We start from the raw sequence: 26,143 nt of genomic DNA, 5'->3' as shown, positions 1-26,143 counted from the left end.
CGGCAGAGACTGTGGGGTATGAGAAATGCTGACATAAAATATGTGAGCGGCCACCAGGTGGATTCGGTAGTAGATCTGGCCTATCTTTCAACAGAGCAGATTTGAAATGACTGAATGGGAATTCCAGGGAGTAGGCCTGGGCCTTTCCCAAGGAGACTCTTTCTAAAGAAAACATTTACCCAAGGATAAGTGACTTAGGGGGAAGAGGACTCAGTCACACTCAGAGGTTCATGCAGATAACCATTTGGTCATCCATTCCCAACATGGAGAAAAAGGACTCCTGCTTTGGGTGAGAGGCCAAATACAGGACCTCTGAGGTCCCACCGCTGTGATTCAATTCTCCTACATCGTTTCAGTGAAATAGATGAAGAAGAAGCAGGGGTTCATTAAGGGATAAGGGGAGGCTTAGAAATGAGAGAGAAGTTTATCGATGGCTTTGCGTGGCTGAGGTGTGTAGCAGGGTGGTGTAGTCTCCATGATAAATGGATTCATGGTAATTAATAAGGGCCTGAGTAAACTTCAGAATTTTGTTTAAGGCTGGTCCTTTGCTGGAGACAACTGAGTGGAAGGCAGTTCTGCCAGCACCCTAGGGGCTAATCCATGCCCTCTGAAGAATGGAATGACCCCTTATGTTTTTCCACGTTCCCCACAACACTTTAGGTACTAGGTACATGGCAGGTGCTCACCAACCACTTGCTACTCGGTTAACTTTCCACTTCTTCTCCAAGGGATTCAGGTTAAAGAACGAGGAATAATTAGCTAACAGTGGAAACTCTAGTTTGGCAAAGCAGCTGTTTGCTTGACTGCTCTCACTAGGGTACATGACTCTAACCTGATTGGAAGTATTTTGACGTCAGAATGATAAAAATGGTTTTGGCTGTTTTGTGGCAAAATAACATAGTGTCAATATGGGGTTTTTTTCTTAAATACTTTCATCACTGCTGATTTTTTTTGTCTTTTGAAAAACATTGTTATACTTTTCTATGTCTGGTGGGACATTAATGAATTTTGTTAGACTGTGCTTCAATACTGTAATGATTTAATATAATTATTTGATATAATATTCTAAGATATATAGCATATATATTTTAATATGTGCACAGTTTGATACCTAATAAAACTTTCTAGAAGATTTACATCCATCTAATCACTAGATAGTTAAATTATACCAAAACAAATTGAGAATTTATCACATAATTAAATAACATAAAATATTCACATTGCCTTGACCCAGAAATGAGGAAAATGATGCTACAGCGTTGCAAGTTTAAAACATTATTGCAGGGCATATTTGCTAGAGGGAGTATATCTTCAACTCTCCGCAGTGCATCTTCGTTGCTATGTTGGTAATGCCCTTAGTACTGAGACTGTGCCTCTAATGAATTTGTTTTCACCTTTTTTTTGCTGGGGAATTTCATCACAGCTATATTACCTGCCAGTAGATGATAGTTCAACTGAGAATGCCACCACTTTCCCTCCTGCCGTCTGAGTATTTCACTGTGGATTTTAACTGCAATGGTGGTGTGCTTATGACCCACCCCCAAACTGCACTGAATTGGGAAGTCATTTTCTTTTAGTAACCTTTTATAATTAAAATCAAAATGACAGATACATCCACAATGCATCATTCTTTACAGACATTAGTTCATCATTGGACGTAATCACTCCCAGAGCACTGGGGATGGATGAAATCCAAGGGGCTCTGATTCACAGGATTCCTGGCTTTTCTCCCATTCAGTCGGTGGGAAATTCTCTTTTCAAGTTAGATGAGGGATAGAGTTAAAGAAATCTGCACCCTACACTCTCACGATTTGGCTCATGTCTTTATGGTTTCCAAATCTGATGTGTCTTTTGGTTAGTTTATCAGACTTCTAATTCTATCCATTGCATTCAAATGGCTGTAGTATTTTTTCTCCTTTCTTCTCCCAAAGTTGTAGCATTTTCAGATATGGGGTCTCTCTGGCTAGCTGCACAGGACTGCCTGAATGACACACAGCATCTCTCCACTGTGCTAAGAAGTCACTTAAAGCCCAGGGATTACACTGGGCATCCTACAAGTCATGACCAGCAGTGACCTAGGGACACAGTGATTTTCTTAATAAATATCTGCTATGTGGACAGAGGAGCTAGAAATGCCAACCAGGTCTGCTTTTTCTCAAACCTGCGTCTTTACTATGACTTCTTAAAAAACTGAGCTAGGGCTTCCCTGGTGGCGCAGTGGTTGGGAGTCCGCCTGCCGATGCAGGGAACGCGGGTTCGTGCCCCGGTCCGGGAAGATCCCACATGCCGCGGAGCGGCCGGGCCCGTGAGCCATGGCCGCTGAGCCTGCGCGTCCGGAGCCTGTGCTCCGCAACGGGAGAGGCCACAACAGTGAGAGGCCCGCGTACCGCAAAAATAAATAAATAAATAATAATAAAAAAGTGAGATAATTCACATACCATAAAATTCACCAAAGTGTGCAATCTAATGGGTTTTAGTATATTTGTAGACTTGTGCAACCATCACCACAATCAATTTTAGAATATTTTCATCACCCCGAAAAGAAACCCACACCCAATAACACTTACTCCCCATTCTGATCTCCCCCAGCCCCTGGCAACCACGGATTTGCTTGCTTTCTCCATGGACTTGCCTATTCTAGGTATTTCATATAAATGCAATCATACAGTGCGGGGCTTTTGTGTCTGCATTCTATGCTTAGCATAATGTTTTCAAGTTTCATCCATGTTGTAGCATTTATCATTCCTTTTTGTGGCTGAATAATATTCTATTATATGCATATATCACATTCGCTTATCTGTTCATCAGTTGATGGACATTTGAATCCTTTCCTCTTTTTGGCTATTATAAATAATGCTGCTATGAACATTCACATACATGTTTCTGTACGGACATAGGTTTTTATTTCTCTCAGGAAGACATCCAGGAGTGGAATTCCTAGGTCATATGATAACTCTCTTCTTAACTATATCTTAAGTGTTTTCCTCAGATAGCCATGAATGATGTCAATTCTTCTGTAAATTCTCCTACAATTTAGCAACTCTATCGCCTTTTTATAAGAGAAAAATCAGTTTTGGATATTTCATTCTATTTTATCATCATAAAGGTCACTCATTCATGTCTAGCAACAGTTTAGTGCAAAGTCCTGCAGAAAGTCAAAATTAAATCCTAGGTATTTATCTTCCTAAAAATAAATTCATCTTAATTTAGAAAAATTCTGTATATAACAGAATGGGTAAATTCTCCATTGATTAATAATACAAATGGACCAATCTGAATTAGTGACGTGAGAAAAAACTTTTTATATGCAACCTTGCTTTAAAATATTCAGGAACACATAATCACTCAGAATAAAAGAAGAAGAAACAATTGGAAAGTAAGAGGGACTTTTTATAATTAACAAATTAATTCTGTAAATGTCTCTTAAAGGAAGGTTAAAGGTAACCAAACGGTCTTGCTCATAAGTACTGTCAATATAACCTCCAAATCTCATTTAACCTTTATTAATAAAAGGCTTGTTCAAAATGTGTATCAGTACCAAACCTCCTGTCACCATATTTCAGTGCATTCAAAATTCCTACCCACCTTAGCATAAGCAGTATTCAACACTGCAACTGTGCACTGTATTGCTGCACACTTTAAAAAAATATTCCTTCCCCTGTCTTCTAAGAAGATGCTCTCCAAGGATATTACAGACTTCAGATTTGCCCTCTTTCTCCTGCCTCCTTCAACATCAGTGAAATCATTTTGTAAAAGCCATTTTGTAAAATGGGATCGAAGAGCATTAGCAGTTTATCAATCAGTCACACAGATAAAATTTGCCTCTGAATCTTATACAAATACCATCCACAAACACAAAATGTTTTTTCCACCTTTTTAGTTGACCAAGAGAAATATACAAATACATTGCCTCTGATACTTCACTTTAAAGGCCCTCTTAAAGCAAGAGGAAAAAAACATATAAAATAAAGTTGAGGTGCAAGATTTTCGAGCAGTGTCATTCCTCCTGGCTTTGATGTTTTGAGATGGCGACTGAGTTCCCCAAATTGCTAACGAGGCTACCACCCTTACAACCCAAGTGCTACGCCTTATCCCCACATGGCTGTTAAGTATGTTAAGGGAAGTGAAACTTCTAGGGTCAGCAACAGGAGGGTGTTGACAAGGAAAGCCACATGCATGGTGCAATGTGGGTTATTTTGCAAACTGGCTCCAAACTTTAAAAAGCCCACAAACACACATTAGGGTTGCCTTCCTTCCACCACTCAAAACAATCCCACTACTGGGCATATACCCTGAGAAAACCATAATTCACAAAGAGTCATGTACCAAAATGTTCACTGCAGCTCTATTTACAATAGCCCAGAGATGGAAGCAACCTAAGTGTCCATCATCGGATGAATGGATAAAGAAGATGTGGCACATATATACAATGGAATATTACTCAGCCATAAAAAGAAACGAAATTGAGCTATTGGTAGTGAGGTGGATGGACCTAGAGTCTGTCATACAGAGTGAAGTAAGTCAGAAAGAGAAAAACAAATACCGTATGCTAACACATATATATGGAATCTAAGAAAAAAAAAACGGTCATGAAGAACCTAGGGGTAAGACGGGAATAAAGACGCAGACCTACTAGAGAATGGATGTGAGGATATGGGGAGGGGGAAGGGTGAGCTGTGACAAAGCGAGAGAGTGGCATGGACATATATACACTACCAAACGTAAGGTAGATAGCTAGTGGGAAGCAGCCACATAGCACAGGGAGATCAGCTCGGTGCTTTGTGACCACCTAGAGGGGTGGGATAGGGAGGGTGGGAGGGAGGGAGATGCAAGAGGCAGGAGATATAGGAACATATGTATAACTGATTCACTTTGTTATAAAGCAGAAACTGACACACCATTGTAAAGCAATTATACTCCAATAAAGATGTAGTTCACCCCGAACCGCACTCCGCCCAGTTCCCGTGCTTGGAATACGTGCTATTTCAATATTTACCTCAGTCAAACAACGTTAGCAAGGCAAATTTTTCTCACATTACTGCTCGGCCAAGTACAGAACTCTGAGGTGGTCTGCTCTGCCTGCCATTTTTCCACGTGCATGTAACATTTACATACATGTATATAATTCTCACCAATGCAGAGGTAACTGTTAACCATCTGTACCTTAGTAAGAGGGAATTAATAAAGTAATAGAGGTTGTATGAATTTCCTTTGTAATATCAATGACATACAAATTCCAGATATGTATGAATCTCCTTTATAATATCAGTGACAAATTGTGAACTCAACTCAGCTGGTAAAGATAAGTCCACTGAACTTGCTTTTAGACAACCCGAGTTGGAATTTTTCTTCTACCAATAACTAGCCATGACCTTGGGAAAGTTACTTAACTTGGTTAGCAGCCTCTGTTAGTTGCCAACCCAACAGTCATTTCCCCCTCCCTCCTGCTTCCTAACAGAGGTCTGATGTTGTTTGGCTATGCGACCCTCCCGACCCTCCCCCGTTTGACAAAGGGTAGATGACCTATCCCTGGTTCCAATGACAGATCCTCATTATATATTTTTAGTCAGTTGCGGTTATACTATTCCATTTGCCAGGACTGTTTTAAGAAGCGAAACGGATATCAGATTAAGTTCCATTGCATGACAATTAGAAAAAGAGCAAGAAATAAAAATAACGGTGGCTTTAAATAAGATGCAAGTATAATTCCCTCGGGGGGAAGAGAAGTCAGGTGTTAGGCAGCCTGGGGCCGAGGCTCCCATGAGCTTACCTGACTGTCGCTTCGCTGTGCTGCCTCAGGTCCCACATGGCTGCTTGGGCTTTGGACAGGACAGCTGTACTTCAGCCAACAGGAAGCCCTCATTGGCGGGGACTTAGTCACATGGTCACAATTAGCTGTATGGGAGGCAGTGAAAGGTAGGCAGAGAGAAAGGGCAGCAACCGGCAGTCATTGCCACAGCATGTGACCCAATTTCAGCCAATGAGATATGCAGAAGCTTCTAGGAAAGTCTCCTGCTAAGAAGGAGACAAGGAAGAGGGGGCCTGTACTTCTTCCTGCGGTCACTGTTGTATCTAGATATGATGTTAGGAACTGATGCAGCAATCTTGCTACTAGCCTAAGAGTAAAGCTAACACACAAAGCAGGACAGAGCCTGCAGGGAGAAAGACCTGCCACTCTAATACTCTATACAAGGATCCCACGCCACTCTGGATTTCTGATCATGTTAGATTGCAATTTCATTGCTGTTTCATTCTGTTGGAGAGGGAGCGTTCTGTTACTTGCAGCTGAATCCCTTCTAATTCATACAACCTGTCCAACAGGCTTCCTAAATTTGAAGATAGTTATTTCTCCCTCTTGGTCTATATTTTTACAAGCTAAAAATTCTAGACATATAAAAGACCAACCAATATAAAATAAAAGGCCAAAGTAACGGTGATTGTTTCAATCACCATTTTCAAAATACACCTTGGTTACTGCTAGTTTTATTTAAAAATGAATGCAGGAAACCATATTGCATTCATTTACTCAGGTATTGAAATATTTCCTAAAAAACATAACAGTTTTGAAATCTTGGCTTCACCATTCCTGGCACGGTGATCCAGAGCCAGTGATTTAGTCTCTGAGAGTCCCAGTTTCCTTACATGTTTTTTATAAAGGAGAAAATACCAACTCTTTTAGGAGCACGTGAAGGTCAGACATACATAAATGACATAATGTCAGATATACAGTAGGTGCTCAATAACTGGCAACTACTATATATCATGGCAGCCACTGAGGACACAAAGATAAAATGAGCGGATCTGGTTCAAAGTTGCATTCCTCCCTTCTTTCCCTCCGTCTTTCATTCATTCATACACATGTACATACATATATATTCCACCTAGTTCCAGAAGCACTGAAAGCAGCCAGGAGGTAAATATAAAAATTACAGCAATGTTTTCATTTATAGAATGAAGTGTACATACCAAGGATCTATGAGTAGTCAAAGCGCAAAAAGCAGGAGGCAGCAGATGACCCAAATGAGCAGAAACCATGAGGGAAAGAGAAGAAGAGTCAAGATATTAGAAACTAGAGAGAAGAAATGGATTAAAAAAAAGAGAGAGGGGATTGAGGGAGGGAGGGACGAAGGGAGGGAGAGAAAGAGAGAGACGGAAATAGTGAGTGAGTGGGTGAAGTTGAGTCTACAGCCTGGTAAACGTCCACCATCACTAAAGACTCAAATTTTGCACAGTGATGAGTTCCTTCTGTGTCCTGCCTAGGGTGATGTTCCAGTTCTCCCAAGGGCTAAGATGTTTTTCTCCTCTTACATTCCTTCTCTTGTAACTTTACAATGAATTTTTGCTATCTGAAATAACCAAGCATGCCTCTGTTCTCTGCACCAGAAGAGATCCTGAAACAATGTAAATGGTAGCAGAATCCATGGAATTAACAACAGCGTGTACTGTATAGCACAGGGAACTCTACTCAGTGCTCTGTAATGACCTATATGGGAATAGAATCTAAAAAAGAGTGGGTATAACTATATGTATAACTGGTTCACTTTGCTGTACACCTGAAAGTAACACAACACTTTAAATCAACTATACCCCAATAAAATTTAATTTAAAAAAAAAACAGGGTGAAGGGAATGTGTGTACAGCGATAAGTGAAGAGGGCTGAGATGGAAAGGTGTTTAAGCACAGATGAAGGAGAAGATGCCTGCAAAGGAGATCAAGATGTACTGCCTCGGGAGGTAGGAGGAGAAATAAAGGAGTTGCGGAAAACGGAGGAAAAGAGGTTGTCAGGGAGAAACAGAGCTGGATTCAAACAGAGCCACAGAGCTTAAATGCAATAAGGACTCATCTTCCTGAATTGGTAATGAGGTCGTCTGTAACCTTGGAAAAAGGAGATTCAAGAGAGCGATGGGGTGAAAGCCAGCTAGCAGAGGGTTGAGGAGTGAATAGAGATGAGTATGTGAAGTAGCTTTGAGTGTAAACTGCCTTTATGCAAGGTTTAGCTATAAAAAACAGAAGAGGTGGCTTTCAGGAGAGGTTTCATCAAGGAAAGGTTTTGATATGAGCAGATAATTAAGTGTGTAGAGGAGAAGCTGAAGCTAGAGGAGAGTGAGATGACACTATTTGGAGTGGACCCTGAGGAAGCATGAGTGCATGGGATTTGGATAGGAAGACATATATCTTTACCTCTGAAATGGGGCCTGTGCTGCTTATTCGAATCTCAATTGTGATAGGTCTTTTACCACATGACAAGTTGACCCAGTACTTTCAAATGGAACTATCTGTAACAAAGGAATATTTCAAGCTTTAAATTAGCTTGTTTTAAGCTTATGAAGTATTATGTATAAACAGTACGGCTGTCTATAATTTGCCAATTATTGTTACTTGTTCTGGATCATAAGCCCATTTCATAAGAGCACGGATGGGGCTGGGTTTCTGGAAGTGATAAATCTTATAGTTGTGGCTGGCCAATGATTCACCCAGGAAGTTTGAGAGACCAGGATGTTGTTACCTCCAGATCTTGAAGCTTTCAGGCTTCCATCCTATCAGGCAGGCACATCTGCTTCTCCAAATGAAGGAAACAAAACAAGAATAGAAGAGACAGTTGGCAAAGCCAAAAGGTCAATCTTTGCCCTCTCCTTCCTGGTTTCCTGTACTGATCTGGGACTATCTACGCGAGCTGCCTTGGAGCAATTCTGCACTCTGAGAAAAAAGCTAAAATAGGAACGATGAATAGTGCTTTCCTCTTTCAGCATCTCTGAAATGCCATTTGATTCATTTACTCATCCCGCAAATTTTAACTGACTTCCTACTATGTGCTGGAATTAGTTCTAGACGCTGGAAAAGCATGGTGGTCATAAAACAAATTTCCTATGTAGTATACATGCCCCTGGGTCTTGCATGAGGACTGATTATTAATAAGGATTCCTGTATAGCACAGGGAACTATACTCAATAACCTGCAATAACCTATAATGGAAAAGAGTCTGAAAAAGGAGCTATATAGATAGATAGATAGATCTCAATCACTTTGCTGTACACTTGAAACTAACGTGACATTGTAAATTAGCTAGACTTCAAAAAAAATAAGTAGAAAAAAAGTGGTGCTTCTGGAGAAGAAAAAAAGGATTCTTATGGTTTATCTAAACGGATGCATCTGTAAATCTCACTAAGCATATTACATTACTGTTTACAAAAGATGACGTTGCTGTTTATTTTTCAGCATGAAAGATGCACACGTTGTACTTTTCATTTATGAGGTACAGCTCAGGATAGACAAACTCTTAGGATAAATACTCCATTCTGAAACCCACAAAAGATAATGAATTCCAAAGCTTACATGTGTACCAATTGTCAGCATGGCCCATCTGGCCCACGGTGCCATATGCGCCAGAAGATCCAGGGGATACGTTAGAGAGGGCAAGTTTATTTTCTTACCATCCAAAACAGCATTCCTACCCCTCCTCCAACACTAACTTCCGGACTTGCCTTAATGATCACATTTGGACTCACCTTCCATTAATTTGTTTAAAATTGTTTTAAAATTCCTAAGTTAAAAAATGTTAGACTATAATCACTTCTTAAGATACAGGATTGAAAAAGAACAAAGACGCTTTCAATTTATGACTGCCATAAGGTTAGCTCTTACTCTAACATCACGTTTCCTGATACTGCTGTCGTCAAGCTGAAAGGGTACAGTATTACCTATTCTGTTAAGTACTATGGTATCACGTACACCTCCGGAGCCCCATAGGCTATAAAAGTACCTGACAGGAGCCCGAGGAGGAGCCGCCCGGGCCCCGCCGGGCCCCGCCGCCGGGCTTAGCCCCGCGTCCCCGCCGCCGCACGGAGACCGCCAGGGCCGAGCGGCGCCACTGGGAGCGGCCGCGCGTGCAGAGCCCGAGCTGCCCGCGCCCGAGCGGCGCGCGCCGTGGACGGCGGCCGGGATGGCGTCTCCGGAGCGGGACGCCCTCCGCGCGCACATGGTCCTCGGCGAGTCTCAGGAGGCCGAAGCCAGCGGGGCCCCTGGAGCGCCTGGCCGCGGCGCCCTCGCCCGCGCCCACCCCGTCACCCAGCCCCTTGGAAGACCTCGGCCTCCAGACCCGCACCTCCCCGGGACGCTTGTCCCCAGATTTAGCTGAGGAGCCGAGGTCCTTGGAGCCATCTCCGAGCCCTGGTCTGCCAGAGGAGCATGGAGAGGTGGCCATGGCGCTTCCGGGCAGGCCTTGTCCGGGCGCCGTGGGCCCCGAGGAGCTGGCCCTGCGCAGCAGCCGCCGCGCCGGGCGGCCGGGGCGCAGGGGCCTGGGCCCCGCCCGGGCCCTCCTAGAGGGTCGGGCTGCCTCCCCCGACTTGGGGTGGGAGCCCTGCCACCTCGAGCACCACCCTTGCCTCGAGTCCTTTAACCGGCCATTAGCATTTTCAAGAGGTCCCCTCAGGAGTTCTGGTCGCTAACGGCCCCCTCCCCAGCCGGGACCTCCTGGCGAGACTGTAACTAGTGATGTTTGTACAACCGAAGGCTCTGTTTTGTAGTTTAAGGAGAATAACATTGACTACGTTTAAAAAAAAAATGACAAAGGAGGAGAGGGTTTAATAAGTATTTGTGGAATAAAATAATTTACTAAACAAGTAATTGTCACCCTTTTAAAATCTGTAGCCTTGAAACTTCCCATCTCTCTACTTTCACTTTTTTACAGAATAGAGAATCCTAATATTTTCATGGATTCTTACCATAAAGACTTGGGTGCTATAACTGAGGTGACCATATGTCCCAGTTTGCTTAGGGCTGTTCCAGTTTATGTTCAATATCCCAGGGTCATTATTGCTAGTGACCCTTTCCCTTTCCTAAGGGTCCTGGTTTGAATGAAACTGTATCCACTGTTCCCCTGGGCTCCCTTGAGCCACTCTGTACTATTCTACATGTGGATTTCAGGAGCAGGAAACCTTTCGCGTACATTGCAGTTGTTTCTGTTTGTTTTCTTTCTCAGTCCCCCTTCCTGATGATACAGTGTTTCTATGTGTCTTCAGACTGTTCAGTAGCGATTGTCTAGGAAAAGTCTAAGCCAGCACTTTTCAGATTTTAAAGTGCAACGAATCCCCTGGGGCTGTTCTGAAAATTTGGATTCTATTCAGCAAGTCTGGGATGGGAACAGAAATTTTGCATTTTTAACTGGCTCCCAGGTGATACTGATACTGTTGGTTTGATTGGCCACACACTGAGTGGCGAGGGTCTGCAAGTACTCCTAATTAACCACAACGTAGAGACCAGCCATTATGATACAGTGTCACTCAGTGCTTATGAGCATACACTTTGGACGCCACAGCACTGAAGTCAAATCCTGCCTCTGTCACTACCTGTGTGATCTTGATCTCTCTAAGCCTCAATTTTCTTATATGTAAGATAGAAAGAATAATATCTATCTCAGGGGAATGGTGTGAGGATGAAATGAGATAATAAATGTAAAACAATCCTGTCCTCACCCATTGTAAATGTTACAAAATGATGGTAGTTGAAACTGTTGTCATCATAATCATCAGTGAGGTCTGCCTTCTTCCCCCTTCCACTGTATCCAGCACTTCCCTGCCATTTCCTCCTTTTTATTCACAGCTTAACAATACAAGGTACTCGTTAAGATAAACATCAGAGGGTAATGAGTACAGTCATACTGTGAATGGTTCCTTAAAAATGGACCTTTGGGTATGCTAAATTATCAAGTTGTCAGTACACGCAGGAGCTGCAATCAGAGTTTGGACAGATCCACAGGAAAGCAGGAGCAAAAACATTTAGCTGAAAATTGGTGATAAACTCCAGTTCGTGGGTGTTCAGTTGGCACTGGGTAGATTCCCCTAGTTTGCATGTGTCAACAGTGGCAGCCATGAGCAATCCGACTGTAATACTATTCTAAAACCCAGTATTACCAGCAGAAGAAACAGTGAATATTAGAAAAATAGGGAGGTTGAACAAACATTCTTCAAACTAGGTCTTGGTTTAAACTTTGTCTCCTCTTTTTCCTAATTGTGTATCAGGAGGCAACATTCCAAGTATTTCAGCTTCACTTTCTTTCCTTTAGCCTTTCAAAAGTCACAGAACCGGAACCTTTAACTATCACAAAGTGATAGGATTGAAATAGCATTTCGTAAACAGTAAGTTGCTGTTTAAATCGATGGGGGTCACAATCATTGTTGTCGTCACATCAAAATCATTATCCCCTTCCTCATCTTTAAGGTCGTCTCCAGCTATAAACATTTCCCTTTCCTCTGATGTCAGTCCTAATGTAGGACCAATGTTCTCTCTTTGGGTAAAGTCAACAATGGAAGGGGAAAAGTGAGATCAGAAACTTGGATAATTCTCTCACTAGAAAATTTATCTCTGACTATCTGGTCATCGTAAAACTGGATGTTGAGTTTGAAGTCACAATGTGCTGTATTTTTACCTCCTGCAATTCAAAGCTCACTGGAGACTATACTTTTCTATCGATTCATTCATTGACTTATTTAACACCTGATGAACACAGTACCTATGTCATGAAGAACAAAAGAAAAGGGCTCTCCCACTGAGCGCTCACAGAACTACCTGGGCATGTTTCCTGAGGCCCATCACTATCTACAGGCTAATCGTGCTCCATCCTGAGATAGAGGAGCACCTTGGCACCTTGAGGACAGGTGTATTCATTTTCAAAGGAAATCTACAAGAGAAAATATGCTCGTAATAAAGATTGACCCAACTATCAGAATGACTGACAAAGGGGACATATTTATTAAGATAAGTAGAGTTAACATATTTTTTCCACCAGGGTTACACTTGGCACTGACAGATCTTATTTGGTGCACAAATCTCAAAAATTCCTTAAGAAGGTCTCCATGTAGACAGAGAGAAATCTCCAGCACATTTCCATTATCTTATTGGAGGGATGGCTGTTTCCTAAAGAATGGGCAGCAAGGACATGGGCAGCATCAAACTTTGTGTGTTCACTCAAGTGCGCCTCTCAACAAATTAGTTCTGCAGGCACACGGCTGTTTATCCTCTAAACTAGCAGCTGGCAAACCATGACCCATCAACCAAATCCAGCCCATCGCGTGTTATTGTAAGTAAAGTTTTATTGGAACCAGACATACACATTCATTTACGTATTTTCTAGGGCTGTTTTTGTGCTAAAATGGCAGAGTTGTGACAGAGGCCATAAGCCCAGAAAAACTTAAAATATTTACTATCTGGCCCTAACTAATTAAAATATTATGTACTTTACAAAAAAAAAATTAAACTTGCCCTGACAAATAACTGATTTAATTTGAAGAATTCATAAACGACTTTAATAATTTAAATTAATTATAATCCTTAATAGAGGCATTAAAAGCTAGTACAAAGAAGTTTTTGCTAAAATTTTCTCTACCGATATCCCTTTGGTATATAGCTAATCACTAACAAATGAATCAAATATTATTTATGAGAAAGACAATGCCTAGTTTTACATATTGGAATTCAAGTGGGAAAAGACAGGTAGTAACATAGATATTCAATATCTTTGATTTCTGCAAGTATATCATAAAGTAAATACTAGGACTTGAGGTTATGCTCATATCCTAAGAATCTACATAATAATTTGGAATAGACGAATTCATCCAAAAGACTCCTCTGTAACATAGGAAATGCCCCTGTATCATCTTAATTTAGATTTAATGTACCTCGTTATATATATATATATATATAAAAAATATCTATATATATTTTTTATTTATTTTTTTTTTTTCGGTACGCGGGCCTCTCACTGTTGTGGCCTCTCCCGTTGCGGAGCACGGGCTCTGGACGCGCAGGCTCAGTGGCCATGGCTCACGGGCACAGCCGCTCCGTGGTACGTGGGATCCTCCCGGACCGGGGCACGAACCCGTGTCCCCTGCACTGGCAGGCGGACTCTCAACCACTGCGCCACCAGGGAAGCCCCTCAATATATATTTTTAAACAATGCAAACGTATAATTACTTGAGGACCTAAAGCCAATAAGGAAAAATTGTATTTAAATGGAGAAAAGAGTTATCTTTGTGTCCTGCTTTTAATTTTAAGACATGAATACTTACATCTGATAAAACAAAAAGGGAAACAAGACCATCTGCCATAAGTAACTGCAACTTAAGTCCAAGCTACTTTTGAAATGTCCCTTCTCTCTCCTTCCAAAGGCTCTCAAGGATCTGCTACAGCTTTATTTTCACAATATCTAGACGCGTCATTAAAATCGGATGGGAAATTCAACAAAAGTATATATTTCTAGGTAAATGAAGTACATAAATCAGAAAGTATTTTAATATCTATATTTATTACCACTTTTACTACCTCTTTCCAATATGTACAACTAGACATTATTTTTCTTACTACAAATACTTTCTGATTAATCAATCAGTGATTAACTATACACTACATATAACTATATAAGGGGGTAGTGATAAAGAATTTTATTTTTAAAAATCTCCATGTTTAGAGTATTAATCTCATATACCTCGTTTCATGTGCATCTTAAATAATAGTTAGGAAATTATTAAGAACTTAATTAGAGCAATGATTTACAATTCTAATTGTATTGAAAAGCTAAGGAAAGACTTTGGAAATTCAAAAGCCAAGACAGCTCATGTTGCTTTATTCCTTTCTTCCTTGTCAGGTGCAAAAAAATTACTCAAGAAATGCTCACCATGAGGAGATACTGAAAAAAACTATTCATACAAATTCCTAAACGTGAAACTAAAGGTTCTAATGGTCTGAATTTTTATATGAATGTTTTCTAATTTTTTTACTTCCATTTATTTTTTATAATAAGAATGCTAAATCTCTGCCCATCAGTATTGACCTTTTAAAGAGCTGTGGTAGCCAGTCCTCAATCCCAGGATACTAGAATGTTAGTAGGTGAGAAACCAGCCCAACAAATTCCTGCTTGATAAGTAAAATAAAAAGTAAAATGTAAAACAAGAGATCATGTTTTCTCCACTCTGGGGGGAAAAAACCCCACATCAGTAGCCCTCTCTTGAGTTTATAATGAAGACAGTGTTGAAAAAAAAGAAAGAAAAGGAAAGAATAAAGCGAGAAAGAAAAGAAAATGGTAGCAACGTTTACCCAGATTTCTAAAACACAAGGGTTAGCATTTGACCAGAGAACTTTAATTTTGAAAATTAAATCCTTGTCTCTGGATTTGGAAAACAGAAAGTCTATATTTCAAGCATATAACTAACATAAAGGAATTGTGCCTTTACTATGAAAAGCTACCTACCAAAAAAAAAAAGTGACATTCTGAAGGGCATACCTTGAGGATGTTGGTGAGGTAAATTTGATTTGTGATTTATTTCCTTTGCAGTGGGCCTCTGAATGATGACAAATAAAACACAGTGTTTGTAACCAAACTTGTCTTACCTCTAGGAAAGGCAACCAGGATTAAGTTGACCAGCATTCGACAGAAATAGCAGCATCTGCCCTTCTGATTAATATTCCAATGGCCAAGCAATTTCTTGTTATTAATCGAGACCAAGCAATTACCTGCCTTTCAGCAGGTAAAGTACCAGAATCAAGGCCAATAACCCACGGAAATTATCCAAAGATACAAACACAAGCCTGAGGAGACATCTCTACGGCTTGGCCTGCTGAAGCAAAGGACCGGGGTTTCAAGAGAAGCCCTTCTTCACAGAGTCACCCCCTCCGTGGTACCAGGCATGGAGTGAGCCCAAGACAGAGCAGCTGTAAAATCCAAAACTGGATCCAGGAGGACTGCAGCTTACTTGGCCAGTATCTTGGGAGCCACCGTGTAGATCTTAAGAAAGCCTGTCTCTAGGGTAGATATTCGGTCTTTCCGGCCCTTGGGGTGTTTCAAACAATAGGGGCTTGGTGGCTATAAAGGAAAACCTCTAAGGAAGATTATTCACCAGGACAGAGAAAACATAAAACACTTCCAGCATCACAAACATTGCTACCGGACAATGCCGTATATCTAGATGCTGTAAAAAATGTAAGGTGTCAGACTTCTAAAATTTCCTTTTCAAAATTTATCTGCAATGATTTCTTCTGTCAATTCCCCAGAAGTGGGCAATCTAATACCATCTTTGGCGCTACGGTTTCAATGGCTAATCATATGTTTGCTTAGTCAAATTGGAAAACCAAATAACTTAGAAAGAGTATGTCTTCCCCGAATGTGCTAATTTCTAGTTACTCATGGCTATGTGTAAGAAATTAAATTAAAACCTGCTCTTCACGTTAACAGACAAAAAGGGCTTTGTCTAACTGTCTAAACTGACTTGCCACACAGGAATCTAAGTGATAGCCAGATGTTACAGCGGTTGACTCATCCTTTAAATATCAGCTCCTCCATTATGTCATATCTCTGAGGAAATATCACCTTCTGAGAAAGCTTCCCTTACCATCCTACCAACTCCGCTCCATCATTCTGTCCTCTTACTTATTACCATCTGGCACATTACACGTTTATTGATTTGTTGTCAATCTCCCTGTTCCGTGTAATCTCTAAAAAGGACGTATTGAACTATTTTATTCACTGATGTATCCATCATGTCTACAACAGTACTTCTGTTTTGTTCATTTTGTGTATGCTCAGTAAATACTTGTAGAATGAATTTATGAATGGAATCTCCTGAAAATGGATATAGAATTTTGTGCATGAGCATTTCTATGGAGAGAACATCTACAACTTAGATATTATTCTGTATGGATTAGGTCTGTGGTCTAAGAAGACTAAGAACCTCAGTTATACATGTATAATGCCATTGCATTATCAGTAACATTATTATCCGCAATTTCCATAAATGAAAATTCTGCAGCTGATCGAATGCTCACTTTACTAGAATTATACAAAATAAACAAACATAAATTGAGAAAACAATGATGTAGACTGTTTATATTTTAAAAGCTTGTCACTGTTGTTGTAAAAATAGTAAAATCTGCACCAAAAATAATTTAATCCATACGAAATAATTCAGATCACTCCAAATTTCTATTCTGACCCTTCGTATTGAACACGTGGATATATTTACATATGTATAATCAATAACCATGTACTTTTTGTCTGTCAAGGTCTCCCTAAGAGATTTTAGCAGGAGCTCCAGAGGGTCACGTTTGGACGCAGAAATTGGGGCCTTCTAAGGCAGAACTGTACAAGCCTAGGCTGTAATTCTCAGCACCAATGGCTTCTCCCTGCTATGTCTGCTTCCCCACCTATCCTGTCTGCTAAGTATAAACTGCACAGTCAGGGCTGAAGGAGCCACAAAAGTGAAACAATGTGTGTGCATGGAGATAAGAATTCTGGATGAGAGCAAGGGTTAGGAGGGGAAGTTGAAGAAGGACAGAAAAAGATTGGGTCAATGATGTACAAAAATAGAGACCAAAAGGGCTTAAAGGAAAGTGATAAGAAAATTAAATTACAGAGAAAAGAACAGGAAGATAAAACAAGTTCAAAATAGCCAAATGGATAAGAAATACAAACAAAATGTTAAAGAGAAGGGGAAAAGAATTGTAATAATAAAGGAAAAAAAATACACAGCAAAGGGAAAAGAGAACATAAAAAAGGGATAAATAGTGATACATCATGAAAAGAGAGAACAAAAATATATATACAAATACAGAAGGAAGAAAATAAAGAGATGGTCATGCGCACATACTCACAAACCTGGTGGAGGGTGGTGGGACAGCAGTACCAGAAACTCATCTGTTGACTAATATGATGTAGTAGGCACAGTAACAGCCCTCCAAAGAGGTCCACACAGTAACCCCTGGAACCTGGTAGAAGGGACTTCGCAGGTGTGATTAAGTGTACGGACCTTGAGATGGAGACAGTACCCTGGATTATCCAGGTGGCCCTAATCTAATCCCAAGGGTCTTTAAAAGCCAGAACAGATGGAAGGAAGGCACAAAGGCAGAGAGATGCAACACTGCTACTTTGCTGACTGTGAATCCCCAATTCACAGTCTCTTCTCCCACTCCCTGCCTTGCTTTCAACCTTGATCCTTGCTTAATGAGGCTCCAACCCCCAGCGCTAAAATCACATTACGACCGTCTTCATTAACGAGTGAAAAGAAGGAAATAAGTGTTACAAATATCAGAAATCTTAAAAAAAAAGACACAAAGAGGTGATCAGAGAATTAAAAGTATGTTGAAGCATGCCTTTTGTTTTTAATTTCCCGAAAGTGAGCATAGAAAGGAATCAAAGGCCTTCCTTCTTACCTCAGCTTTGTCACTTACTAGATGGTGTGATCTTGGTAAATCCTTGAATCTCTCTCTTCTATAAACAGATGCTAATAATGCTTGCTTGCGCTCCTCACCCCACAAGGCAGGAACAGTTACTATGACTGTTACGTAATAGAGTCTATAAACTCTACAGCCCTGTACAAAAGTAAAATCTTGCTGCTAATCATTGGTTCTAGATCATTCCCTGCCCTTTTGCCTTAAATTATAATATTCAGAGACACTGTACCTTTACTATAGATCGATAAGCATGAAGAACATTCTAGCATTCCTTTTTCCTGCCTTCCAAACCCTACACAGATGAGCTGCTGATCTCTAGTGACTTACTTGAGGATTGAGGGGAAAATGTGTCCTTGAAAAAAAGTGAGTGACTCCTTTTAGTAAAACAACAAAACATCCATCTATCTCTCTCATACATTTTCCACGGATTAACTGTCTTAAAACATGTCCCACCTGAGTACAAGTGGCCTCTGACCCAGGGTTCACGATAAGTTCCATGTTATGAGTTGTAGAGCCTTTGAACACATAAGATACTGAAAAGCTCGTGGGGAAGTCCTGTTTTATTGCCATGAGACCCCTGACCCAACGCACCGTTTTTACACTGGAGCGATGACCTAAACGGACAAGAGCTCTTAAGAATATTCCTTGTTTTTCTTACTCTGTCACTTGGGTTCCCCAGCATTGTCTCTTAGTCACTCCTAAGTTTGGCACAGGAAAAGATGAAGTATCCCAGACTCTGGAGTCTACAAGAATTCTTCCAAAATGACAAGGAGGAATCTGCAAACAAATTAGGTTCTTGAAGAGCATACAATTCTGTGAATTCTCACCAGAAATAAAAATATGTGCCATGAGCCTTAACAAATAAAATCCTTTAACAACAAATAGCAATATTTATTCCTACGGGAGCTTGAAATAACTATGACTGAAATGTCTCCACTTATTTGCTTGTCTGTCATGTAGGAGCTTGAACTATCCGGAAGAGAATGTCAACTCCAGAAGTAAACCCAAAGCTTTCCAATGAACTTTCCTCTCAAGATAGGGAAGCTCTGAGACTCCCTCTGGCCAGAGGTGATGAGCTTCATAGCGTGTTTCTAACTAAGGTTACTTAATGAGCACGGTTCTCTGGTTTCCTGTGGCAGCCTTAAACTCTGCCCTCAGAGCGAAGCAGAGGAGTCTGTGAGATGGGCTGGAGGACAGCGAGGGATGAGGGCAAAGAGGAAACCCAGTTAGAGTAGCTGGACTGTCCAGAGCCATTTGGGACTCTGCAGACATTCCCACACACCTCGAGACACCCTGAAGACCTCCCAATTACAGCAGAATTTGCTCAGTAACAGCCGCAGTGGAGAAGCAGATGCATAGGGAATAGAGACACATCTTCAGAGGCCTCCGTGTTCCGAACGGCAGAGCAAACTCTACCCCTCAGTCTGCTACTCTGTGACGAGCGGCTCACGCAGCACTCTCATGTCCCGAACACGGGCCTCTCAAAGGCCGGCCGTGGGTGGCTTAGTCATGGCTCTGCCCAGCTCTGGCTGTAGGGTAGGTGTGCGGTGCTACTTCTCAAAACGACACTTCACACACTTTTAGGTTTCTACGCTAATAATTTTGAGGAAAACGGAAGTCAATACGTACAGGGTAAAACTTCATTTATCTGGAAAACGTTTGCATCTATTTCCCAGCCTTCCTCAGCAGTGCCTGATCAACGATCATTCTAGATTACATTCATCAGTGATGCTGCTATCCCCAAATCCTCAGGCTGCGACATGGTTTGGACTTTTTTTTTTCCACTTAGCAAAGTCACAGTGACCTTGCACAGAGATGATGCAAATGACTTAGTGAATTAATTGTTTTATCCTTTATTCACTTGTTAAATCCTTTATTCAATAAGGATAAATCCTTATTGAACTTCTACATATATGTTAGCCTGTGGGTTCAATGATTTATACTTTTGACCACTTAACAACAGGATAAAATATTTACAATAAATATTCTGCCACCAAAATAATATAACCATAACTAAGATGCAGCAGGTTGATTCCTTCACATGAGGAAGTCATTGATGCTGAAGACTCATGCTCTGGTGCTAGTTCCTAAACTTAGCTGTTTTAAGAAAGATGGTTTCACCCAATACTCTATAATGGCCCATAAGGGAAAAGAATCTAACAAAGAGTGGGTATATGTATATGTATAACTGATTCATTTTGCTGTACACCTGAAACTAACACAACATTGAAAATCAACTATACTCCAATAAAAAAAATTTTAAATATGTGGTTTCCGCATAGCACAGGGAGACCAGCTCGTTGCTTTGTGACCACCTAGAGAGGTGGGAGAGGGAGGGTGGGAGGGAGACACAAGGGATATATATATATGTATAGGGATATATGTATACGTAGAGCTGATTCACTTTGTTATGCAGCAGAAACTAACCTAACAGTGTAAAGCAATTATACTCCAATAAAGATGTTAAAAAAATATGTGGTTTCTGAGCATCCCAGATACTCGATCTAGATCCCAGTAGAAGAGGATCAGGGAATTCGTCTACCACCCTGGACGATTTCAACGCAGCCAACCTTTACAGAATACGTTAGGAGAATACTCATTTTTTTCTAACCGTAATATAGATGGCGAAGAAAAAAATAGACAAGTTAGAAAATCTTCTCTAGGTTTTACAAAAATTTTAACCTTCTGAAGTCAAAGGAGCCAATCAATATAATGACTCAATTAAGGGATACTGTTTTTTTCAAATTTTAAATAAATGCTATTTTTTGGGTTACAGCAGTGTTGTTTAAGGAATGAGGCAGAGAATGGTGGGGCACTGCAGCACAAACTACCTGAACGTGTCCGTTTTCTCTGACATTTTTATTTTTTACAATACTTTCTTGCCTGTAATGTATTCTCAACAAAAATCACATAAAATACCAAGTAATGAGCAATTTTTTGAAGAGACACCCAGATCAAAATAATTATTCCACTGGCTCTCCGAAAAACAATTCATGATTCAAAAAACGCACACACGAGAGTGGAAGATCTGTTTAGGGGCTGTCAGTAAATCAGAAACTCAAAGTGATTTGCAATTTAACACTTTGTGGCTCTTATCCTCTTCAGAAGGGTTTTACTAAATTCAACTGTAAGTCTAATTTTAGATAATCGAACCCCAAACCAAACCAGTGCCTAGGTTGACATTTTTTTTTTAACCTGGACTGAGTCTCCAAGACTTCCCTCCTTAGGCTGAGAAAACAGGAAAAAAGAGCCCCCTAGACTTTCAGCTGGGCATGGTTCCTGGGTTTGTAACTGCTGATTTCCCCATGAGTCACGCTTGTTCCTAGTAAATGCCAGGCTTTCCCCTCCTGGATGCCTGAAGAGAAACTTCTATTTGACAATGGAACACTGGAAAGTGATGAGGAAACCACACCATTGTGTCCAGCTCAACGTGACACAGAATGGCCTGGTGTTTTAGAGCACAGCTTGTCCCACTTGAGTGTGCAAGAAGGACCTAGAAGGCTTGTTAAAACACATATTCCTGGGCCCTACCTCCAGAGTTTCCTGTTCACTAGTTCTGGGATGGGGCCCGTGATCCTGGAGCCAGATAACTCTGTGTTGCCAGGCCGCTGTGCGCATTGTAAGATGCTTAGTAGCACCCCTGGTCTCTATCCACCAGATGCCAGTAGCTCCTCCCCAGGTGTGACAACCAAAATTGTCTCCAGACACTGCCAAATGGCCTCAGGGGGCCAAACTGTCTCCACTGAGAACCACCATTGAGAACCAATGGCTTAGAGCATGCGTCCTGAATAAAAAAAGATCTGAGTTGGGGGTGGGGGAGGGATGGATTGGGAGTTTGGGGTTAGCAGATGTAAACTATTATATATGGAACGGATAAACAAGGTCCTACTGCAGAGCACACGGAACTATATTCAGTATCCTGTGATAAACCGTAATGGAAAAGAATATGAAAAAGAGCATATATATGTATAACTGAATCACTTTGCTGTACAGCAGAAATGAACGCAACAGTATAAATCAACCATACTTCAATTAAAAAAAAAATCTGAAGTTGGCTGAACCATTTTACTACCCATGTGATTCAGGGGAGCAGTGACCAAATTGTTAAATCAAGAGTGGAACTGTCCTTCCCCCACAGAGCTGTTGTAAGGACTGATTGAACCAGGATGTATGTGATCGTGTAGCATGGGGCCTGGCTGCCAAGCTGGGTTCGATAAGGGGTAGTGAGCACGCTTTTTAAAAAGACAGTCTTTGTATGAGCCAACATCCTCCAAACTCTGTTTATCACGGAAGGGTAAACATCTGTCTACTGGGTTAGAGAAATTAGCGTTCAGAGGCAATAACAACAAAATAAGCCCAACATCTATTTCTATAGTCATGAGGCTTAAAATCTAGTTCTGTGACTAATATGCTGAACATATTATTGTGACCCTGAAATCATCTCGACTTAAGACATACTTGTGTTTCTCAAGCTGTCTCTAAAGCAAAATGTTATGCCCGTTTGTCAAATCTCTTTCATCCCAATGACCTTAGAAAATAAAAATCACTTGTTGTCCGAAGAGCAAACACAACCTGAGGGGGTGAGACAAAAATTTCACAAGAAACTGGCTACAAGCGTAAGGCAACATTTAGGTATCTCATAACCTATCAACACTCTCCTACAAGGAACTCTATTGTTAGTTTTCCTCTTTTGCCACCAGGAGGAGTACAGAACTTTCTCACGCAATCACAAGCATTTGTGAGATATGCATTACAGAGGCTGGCGGACTTGAATAATGCTTTTAGTTACTTCCTAACAGGATAAAAATATCTCCTGGCATGAATTCAGCAGAGAAGGCTGTACGAACCACTTCTGTATATAAGGTTCTTTTAAGCTTTTCTATTCCAAACACTGCAGCAACAGCTATTTTTAATCCTGGGAGGCAAGAGATGACAAAGTTAACTGTCTCCTGGTGCTCTTTATTTCTTTATGTTTAAGATGAAGAATTAGGAATAAGACAAGTAAAAAATAATGTTACATAAGAGAAAGTTCTGCAATTTCGAGATTAAGTGTACGGCCAGTGACCAATAATTTATTATGGGAAGAGGGTAGAAAGAGGTGCACTGAAAGAATGTAGACAGAAATGGCCACACGGCTCCCCTTAGCATCCCTGAACCAAGTATTACGACGATGCCATTCACATCCCTACGCAGTTCTTCCCATTTTTATCTATTCCACCAGCAAGTAGTGGACACATGTTATCAATATCTTGGTAATTCTGTGAGCAAAATTTCTTAAGGCTTTTATTTTTATAGTGTGTTTTACCATCCTGCTATAATAATAATTGGTATGGCTCTTCAATGAATAATGAAGTTCTCCAAGATAGAACAACAAACGTTTAAGCAGAGGAACCACAATGGTTTTCAGATAATCCCTATGTTCATAGAATAATATGAAATGGCTTTGAATGTCTCTGCCTGCAGAAGGTAAAATAGTAAGACTTATGACAGTGATGACGATGGCGGTGATCGTGTTGGTTGTGGTAGTGACGGTGGTAATAATGAAGACGACGACGATGGTGGCGAAGGTGATGGAGACTTCAGCTACATTTTATGAAAGCCTACCACCATCGGAAAGATAATGGGCTAAGCAATTAACATGAGTAGCTAATTAAAACTTCTCCCAACCGGAGGAGGAAAGAACGGAGCTGTCTTCATTTACTTGTTTTAAAGCTGGGACATCAGATCATCCTCAAAAACCTTTCAATGCCCCCAAACACAAAGATACATAAGCAAACAGATAGATATAAAGGGTTTTGTTAACTAAATACTAAATTAATGATTATTATGTAGAGAGTGCTTTTATGTTCAGACAAAATTCCATAGAGCTGTATTTGTGAAGGCTGGCTCTTCACTGGTGAGTTACTGGTGCATTTTCATTGACGTCCATATACAATAAGGCAGGAATACACATATCATATGCATCCTGCACAGAATTTTTTCTTACTACAATGCAGTCTTTTTAATTTTCTCTACTGTTGTGACACTTTTACAATGAGCATGTGTTATATGTACAACCAAAGCCAACACAGCTTTGTCATCTTAGAACAAACAAAAGATGTAGCTTCCAAGGATATTCTCAGAATAATCACTGTGTTTATGAACCTGAAACATGGATGTGCATCATTATTAAACTGTTTCCTAAGTCACTAAAGAGTCACCGAGTTTTTACCAAAACAAATCAAAGTACAAATGAAACTAACCAAAAATACTAATGAAAACGCACCTGTAATAAAAGGCAAAAATAGTAAGTCCAAAGAAGCTTATACTTATATCAAATTTCACTTGGATCTATCTGTTAGGAATTTACCTAAATGAAGAGGTGGGTGTGGCATCCGTAGTCATATTATTAGCAACGATAATTATTATTTTGTGTCTGAATATGTAAACTCTACATTATTTATTAGATTTTCTATTTCCTCTTGGCTAAAATCACTCTGGGGCTTGAGCCAAAGCCACCCCTAAGTAAAAGACATGAGTCAGATTAGCATTTACCAGAACATTCCAAAATCAATAAAGCATGTATTTTTAAGAGCCTTTTTCTGCAGGCTATCTTTAGGTCAGCAAAGGAAGGAGTTCTAAAAAACCAGGACTGGGAGTTCCACAAATAAACAGCCTACTTCATGGTTCCTTGTGGAGAAAAATCTGGAAACTCTCAAGGGGGTTTTATTGCTGATCTAAAGTGACCTAACAAAACTCAGGATCTCAAATGAGGGAAATCCTCTGGAGAGCGAAGGTTTGCCTACTGTCTTCTCAGAGTGAGTTCCAAAATCAAGACTTATTCTAGATTTACTGTGTAGCACAGGGAATTATGTTCAATACCCTGTAATAAACTACAATGGAAAAGAACCAAGAAAAGAATATATATATACATATATATATGTACAAGTGAATCACTTTGCTGTATGCCCAAAACTAACACAATATTGCAAATCAACTATACTTCAATTTAAAAAAAAGACTTATTCTAAGATCAAGTTAAGAAGACTGCAAAAGGGCTTTCCTGGTTATTACCTCTTTCTTCCTTCACCATCTCTACAAAACAATCCAGGGTGAGTAGGAAACTCACTGAAAATAACATTTATGTGGTTCTACTATTGATTCTTGTTTGCGGTCCTTGCAAACAAGGACCTGTGGCTGTGCTGTTCTGATCCCAAATTTCTGACCCATATCCTGAATCTGTAACTTCAGACACAAATGATCAGCCAATATGATGACTGAAAGGGTAGTTCTGTTCATTCAACTCCACCTCACTTAAAATGGTAACAAAATACTTACTTCCTCTCATTTCAGAGGAAGGTCCACTTTGCACTTTGTGTATAAAATTCAGCTGGCTATGGCTTATAAAGAAATAGGCTGAGGAGTGACAAAACTTGAGAAAATATGACGACTGGAGAAGAGAGAGATTATCAAACTATAAAAGGAAATAGAGTTTGGGCCTGGAAAAGAGAACAGGGTGTTTCCCCTTGCCTCTGAGCATAAATTAGAAAATACACGAAGCTTACTCACATATTTTTCTGATTCAAACAGACTTGAAATTTGGAAAGATAGTAAATAAAGGAGCAAAGGAATTTTAACGCTTGAAAAAAGTGCAAGGAATGTTGTAGTATCAGCTTGCAGAAAAGAAAGATAAAGATAAAAAAAATTATAGGATGGCCAATGAGATACACAAAAACCACGAGAGAACTAAGGATTTCAATTGCAGAGATGGTCATGAGTCCAAGATCTAGCTGCTCTCAGTACTTCCGTCAAACAACCTGATGTGCGCTCCTACAGCCAAGATTTTGTCTTGAAAACTCTTCCCACTCCGAAGAACCAGGGATCCTCGGAGAGTAACTGAATCCATGGCATGAAGCAGGAGAAAATCAGGATGGATCTCCTATACTTT

The 26,143-nt window shown here is 40.4% G+C and overlaps 1 protein-coding gene across 3 annotated transcripts in view; it reads right to left on the bottom strand.

Moving 5' to 3' along the window:
• The window catches only part of ARHGAP6 (Rho GTPase activating protein 6), a 486,446-nt gene that overhangs the window by 202,617 nt on the left and 257,686 nt on the right, over window positions 1–26,143 (bottom strand). Inside the window, exons 2-3 of one of the 3 annotated variants that reach the window (XM_073799621.1) lie at window positions 6,967–7,069; window positions 5,771–5,895 (exon numbers count right to left, since the gene is read on the bottom strand). The exons of the other annotated variants lie outside the window; for them this stretch is intronic. Of the exons in view, the coding sequence (XP_073655722.1) occupies window positions 5,771–5,863 (93 nt within the window). The 5' untranslated portion in view covers window positions 5,864–5,895; window positions 6,967–7,069. The remainder of the gene's footprint in view (window positions 1–5,770; window positions 5,896–6,966; window positions 7,070–26,143) is intronic. 3 annotated transcript variants of the gene reach the window in all.

The sequence above is a fragment of the Tursiops truncatus genome, chromosome X, assembly GCF_011762595.2.
Source record: "Tursiops truncatus isolate mTurTru1 chromosome X, mTurTru1.mat.Y, whole genome shotgun sequence".
In the NCBI taxonomy this organism is placed as follows: domain Eukaryota; kingdom Metazoa; phylum Chordata; class Mammalia; order Artiodactyla; family Delphinidae; genus Tursiops; species Tursiops truncatus.
Note: the sequence above shows the minus strand (reverse complement) of the source record. Positions and strands in the feature narration are given on the sequence as shown.